At 44.6% G+C, this 5694-nt stretch overlaps 1 protein-coding gene across 7 annotated transcripts; it reads right to left on the bottom strand.

The window, feature by feature from the left end:
• Positions 1–917: 917 nt before the first annotated feature.
• LOC123112034 (transcription initiation factor TFIID subunit 10) lies at positions 918–5484 on the bottom strand. 7 transcript variants are annotated; one of them, XM_044532932.1, is made up of 7 exons: positions 5189–5484; positions 4659–4864; positions 4523–4587; positions 4178–4240; positions 3977–4034; positions 3820–3870; positions 918–1160 (listed from the first exon to the last, which is right to left on the bottom strand). In XM_044532932.1, exons 2-7 carry the CDS (start codon positions 4794–4796, stop codon positions 1080–1082), a joined length of 456 nt encoding a protein of 151 aa, XP_044388867.1. In that variant the 5' UTR covers positions 4797–4864; positions 5189–5484; the 3' UTR covers positions 918–1079. The 7 variants fall into 7 exon arrangements, with proteins under 7 accessions (XP_044388867.1, XP_044388866.1, XP_044388869.1 ...); XM_044532931.1 differs by having other exon boundaries at positions 4659–4829; XM_044532934.1 differs by having other exon boundaries at positions 4235–4240; positions 4659–4829.
• Between the last annotated feature and the right edge of the window lie 210 nt (positions 5485–5694).

Raw genomic sequence — 5694 nt, 5'->3', positions numbered from 1 at the left:
AAGAATTTATCTTCTTTTTTAGGTCCACACAAGTGATAACATCAATGACTTGATTCAGTAGAAATTGTAAATGAAACCAGGGTATGACCAGCATATAAATATTTAGGATTTGTAATAATGCATGATAGTTGGTTGGTGGCCTAATTATGATATTAGGGCTGGTCGCTTTCAAAAATCCAGCTGCACTGAAAACACTAGAGTTCTTTTTTCTGAATATATGAATAAGAAATTTTACTTGTTGAAACAGTAAGAAATTTGCTGCTTCCTGCTTCACGAATTAACAACTCGAGGTCAACCATGTATGAACGATTGATAGAAGTATGAGGCGACCTTTGAAGTGTTTGAGGTGCTGTTGTATGGACAAACTGACAAACCAAGGGTACATCCAATAGCTAAGCCATGACAAGTACACACTAATAAATCAATCATCCAATGATTGATGAATAAGAACTATATAAACGTGGAAACCCTCCAAAAGGGCTGGTGCTTGGATTGTATCCTTGCAACAATAATTTTCATTTAAATGCAAGCAATTTGTTTTACAATCATACAGTCATTGTCATGGCAATATGGAAGAGATGATAGTTGTCGATGCAATAGTTGCTTCTGGATAACAAGTCAACAGCACAACATGCATTGTTCCTTTCAGTGTGTTGCCATATTTTATCGATGCTTTTCGTGGAACGTTGTGTCTCAAAATTCAGATGGCATCCTGAATATGACTTCTCTTATAGAACGCAGTATGCAATTTTGACTTATGTTCCTGCAATTAGATGCTGAAGATAAGCTAGGTCTATCTGATCTCCAGTTTCCATGGGTGCCATACTAGCAACCATCAGGAACCAAACTTACCTGCTACACAAAGCCAATTTCATGTGATCGACAGTTTCAAGATGCAATCAATCCAAGATAGGGGGTGACTTGGAGAACTTGATAAGCATCAAAATGGTGGCAACCACACACTGCTGGTGCATAATACATAAAGAACAGCCATCGCGTAGATGCTTATAATGTTATGTTGCTGCAACGGTACATAAAGTTGTAAGGGCATGTCTTGGTACGGGAAGAAGTGATTGATTCTACTCCTCTCTTGTTGAAGGGCCCATCCCTGCTGATGGGCTGTCCGCAAAATACTCTGGATGTTTCAAGTTAACACCATGCTGCAAGAAATTCGTACAAAAGCATAAAATCAAAAGAACATGAAGCATATGCTCACACGTACACAGAAACTCTTAAGGCTTGGTCGTTAGGGAAATAACACACAGGGCAAACAAAAGCGCGGGTGAGATTTTTTCTGGTCATTCAATAACCTAGGGGGAGAAAACCACGTTGAAGATCCATTCCCTGTCATAATTTGGCAGAGGGGGGAGACCCCTACTCCGTACTATAGCGAATACTACGTCAAAAAAGTTAAGAAAAAAGAGAAGGTGCCGTGAACTGGGGAAGCTCGTCCTCAACAACTGACGAAGCGTCAGCATGCGAGGAGTCTGCTTCAGCATCTCCAACAAGATGGCGCAGCTCGCCGTCGCCATGTTCGAGCTCGTTGTAGTCTACTGCATTGTAGCTGCTCTGGCAAAACTTCCCTCACATTCTCTGGTTCATCGCCGGATCTGGAACACCTAATCACAGAAAAATTGTTGGGGAAGACATCGGAAGAGGAACCCTCCCGTGGAACAACACTGAAGACGTGGCAGAGGTCAATTAGGAGAGAAGCAGACGCATGTACACAACGGCAGTGGCGGCGCCGGCAATAGAGAGAGGGTAACTAAGCAGACTCGTGTGGAAGGGAAGGTTGAGGCGTCCGACTCGGGGGCAAAAGACGAGGAATTTTTGCTGGATGTACCGAGACGTGGGAATCTTCCCCGGGATATGACGCGGATTGGGCTGGGGAAAACCCCATCTAGTTGGCCACCAGATGGTCATATAGATTTCCAGGGTTAATGTGTCTCGTGGGTTTTTTTGTGCCCAGGGATAAAGTCTGGGATCCCGGAGGGATCCTGTGCAACCAAATGAGGCCTAAAGGTGTTAGGCACTCGGTGGGGGTTGGAGTGGCACCTAGAGGCTGGAGTCTCATCAACTACTAGTCGGCTACCTATGTAGGGTGAACATGTGAGGTGAGAGTGTGTTCCACTAGTCGGACATCTTTTAGAACAGTGCTCTGTGGTGCACATTTCTCAGTGCACAGGCTGGTGCACCACCTTGTTCTTTGTACAGACAACAGTTGCAAACATATGATACATGAATGGGGTGGATTTTAGCGTGGTATGCGTCTGTGATAACCACCAAATAACTGGGGTTTTAGCCTAAAGGCCCTAAACAGGTCGTGTTTGTGACAAAGTATGAGTATATTGATGACCTGTATCGGTATGGTATTTTAGTATTTGCGAGTCATAAATGCATTTTCTTTAAAATGTATCAGATCACCAGACTAGGGTGCTGTTTGTGGACTAGTGGGTCAGCTAAGCCGAAACAGGATAAAGATTTTAGGAACCTAAACGCTTGGTAGCATTCACTAACAATGATGAGCCGCTGGCAGCAGGCGTTGTTGAGAGAGAGAATAACAATGAATTTCTCCAATCAGAGGTGTGTTGCACTTGCAAAGGCATGTCTGGTGGGAATTAGAGTTTTTAATATCAAGCTAAAATTTTCAGGAGGATGTCTGACAAGTGGCTGGAGGATATTTCCATGTCTAACATCTTGAGCAATATGATAGATTGCATGAGTAGCATGCCTTTTATGTGAGGTTTGGGTTGAAGGTAGATAGATAACCTGAAAGATTACCTGACTACTTGCATGCAACTGAACATAACTAGAACTTGATTACCAAAGAACTAGCAACCCACGAAGGTGTGCACAGAAGATATACTTTGGCGAATATATGCACCATTTTAAGTTTGCAACTTCGTCCGACAAATGAGCAATTGCTTGAAAATAATGGTTTGGCGGGTTTTGATAAGCATGAGCATTCTCACTAAAGATGATCAGAAAATGGTGGTTAGATTAGACATGTGTAGACTGCTTTTTCTGCTCACGTCATCCTTAGTGATTGCGCCGTTCCCCGTATTACTTGGGAGATGGACATGATTTAAACCTTTGTAGTATCACTCAGATTCCCTTTCTTTTAACTGCTTTTCTAATTAGGGCGGAAATAAACAATTGAGCCCATCTGTTCAAGACAAAGAGCAGGATATATATATTTATTGTTATCTGTTCATACCCTTGTATGCTTTGGCTGCTTTGGACCATGTGCAATATCCATAATAGTAGATGTCTGTGTAGTTCGTTCTTCTACAGGTACAGGCCCTATAACTCAATGTTAAGGAGCTGCCACCAGTATGGACTCCAAAACATGGTTAGAAGGCAAAACTGTAGGAAATCGTTTGTCAATTAGACACGTAAGTGTCAGGAGCTTAAATGCTGATTTCATGTAAGGTGCCGTTGTACTGGTATGCTGGTAAGATGTTCCTAGCTGCCACCGATTGGTCAGTTTGTTAGTATGAACTTCGGTGAGCTGTGAGAAGCTTGGAACACGTAAAACTGAATCCATATGAATTTGATTTTTGCCTCTTAGAAAAAATCTGCATCAAGCAAAGCAATCCACTTGGTCTACAAGGATCAACTAAATCCATTCATCCATAGTAATTTTCAACAGATTTATCAGTGCAGGGATTCAACTCCTAAGAATGTAACTGGCCGAGTGTTATTCTGCGTTCAAACAAAATAATGTGGGCTTCAAACATGAGAAATAAGGAAGTAAATGGTGTGCTGTTTCATATAAAAATAAAACAAAACCTCAGATGTAATAGAAAAATGGTTTACCTCACGCAGGGCTTTTGAAAGATCATCCATCGTCAATACAAGACGTCTATCCTGAAGTACAATAAAGCATGTCATCAGTAAGCCATAAGAAGTAAGAATGGCATGCCAGGTTCATGGTAGAAGTAACATGGAATTTCTAATTAAGAAGTAAATTCACCTTCGGTTGTTTGCTCTTGTTGTCTTTGATAGGTGCTGCAACCCTGGCTTTGCAATGCCTAATTCAAGGGTAAGGATAGTGCAATATCAAATAGGTGTGCAAGATATACTACAATTGCTATATGTTATGCCATGCTGACAACCAATAGACGAATTGCATTGAGGTGAAAAAACAAACTAGTGCAGTTGTGGGTTCACGTACTGAAGGGAGTCACTTGCGATGTCTGAAATGAACTTTTGAGTAGCTACAGCAACCAACCTTGTACTGCATACCACAAAATTAGGAAAGAAAAGAAAGAAAAAACATGTCATTCATGTGGACGAATAATCACCTGATTTGAAGATTTCTCTCAGACTATGCTTAGCAATTTCTCTCAGACTAAAACAACAACGTGCTAAAAAACCTCTATGTGGCTCCATATATCACTATGCTTAGCAAATTTCAGTTTGAGATTATCCTAGAGCAGCAAAGGGGGTATCAGCTTAACTACCGATTCAGACATGAAGTCTTCTCGGGAGAGGAATTGGAGGTGTAAGAAGTACTCACAGGCGTAGGTCGGGGCAGTGGAAGCCGCTGCGACCGAGGTAGTGCTCCACGAGCTCGTCCGGAATCTGCCGTGCCACGAGTCAAACACGGAACTCGGCATAACGAAAGGGGATTAGAGCAGACGGCAGTGGCGTACCGTGGGGTTGTAGTCCATGAGGGAGGAGAGGAACTCGGTGAGTACGGCCTCGTCATCGTGCCGCCCGTCGCTGCTGCCCACCCCCATGCCCGGAGCCATCCCTCCGCCTGCGCCACCGGGGTTGTTGCTTCCCATCATCCTCCCGTCCGCTTCCTTGCTGCTATGCTGGGTCTGAGTGGTGGAGAAGAGTGAGGACAGTAGCGGATCTAGAATATGAAAACAGGGTGATTCTCCTAAAAAACATTGACAATAAATATGACATGTGGATGTTCTAACTAACTACCAATACCACATAGAAATAGATCAATATGGTCTTACAAGCATACTAAAATTCTCGATTAAGTCTCAGTTTTGCATCAAAGAAGACTTATAAACGTTCTAACTAATTTACTTTCTATCAATCATGAATTCATATAATGACATAACTGAACACAATTACGTACTGGATGGCGGGTAGCACAGGGAAGAGCAAACCCTAAATCCAAAAATGGGGAATGGCCGAATGGGCAGGGGACGAGCTGAGCTGGTACCTCAAATCAACAAGGATGGTTGCTGGCTTGCTGCTGCCTGCCGGCCGAGCGCCGGTGCGCGGAGTGGGCGGCGTGCGCCGGCTTGCAGGGGCGCCTAGCTGCCAGAGGCAGGGGCACGGCCCGCACAGTTGCGGTGGCGCGGCTGCTGACGAGTCCCAAACGCCGATCGGGCGAGACGGAGAGGCTGTCGGCTCTGGGCGTCCGGCGAGCGGCGAGGGATGAGCGGGGAGACGGCGAAATTGGGAGGTCGGGACGGGAAGCGAGCGGCTGGCTCGATGTGCCACGGCGGCGGGGGGGGGGGGGGGGGGGGCTGACGTCCGGGCTGTCTACCGCCCTCATGTCCAGCCCAAACGTAGGACTGTCCGGACGTCAGCCCAACCGAGCCCACCACTGACTCCAGTCCGTTTTCATTAAAAAAAACAATCTGGAGCACTCCACTTCACTTCACTCTGCTCTGTCTTTTTAGAACCCAAAAAAAACTTTGCTCCGTCTTCTCTTCTCTCTTT

This window comes from Triticum aestivum, chromosome 5B (genome assembly GCF_018294505.1).
Source record: "Triticum aestivum cultivar Chinese Spring chromosome 5B, IWGSC CS RefSeq v2.1, whole genome shotgun sequence".
Lineage (NCBI taxonomy): Eukaryota > Viridiplantae > Streptophyta > Magnoliopsida > Poales > Poaceae > Triticum > Triticum aestivum.
Note: the sequence above shows the minus strand (reverse complement) of the source record. Positions and strands in the feature narration are given on the sequence as shown.

What these genes read in the sequence shown, in the direction of transcription:
- LOC123112034 (XM_044532932.1), bottom strand. Translation starts at nt 4,796, where the DNA reads ATGATGGGAAGCAACAACCCCGGTGGCGCAGGCGGAGGGATGGCTCCG. An exon ending in TCATGGACTACAACCCCACG is followed by an intron (nt 4,588 to 4,658) that starts GTACGCCACTGC and finishes GTGGCACGGCAG; the next exon opens with ATTCCGGACGAGCTCGTGGA. An exon ending in ATCGCAAGTGACTCCCTTCA is followed by an intron (nt 4,035 to 4,177) that starts GTACGTGAACCC and finishes CCCTTGAATTAG; the next exon opens with GCATTGCAAAGCCAGGGTTG.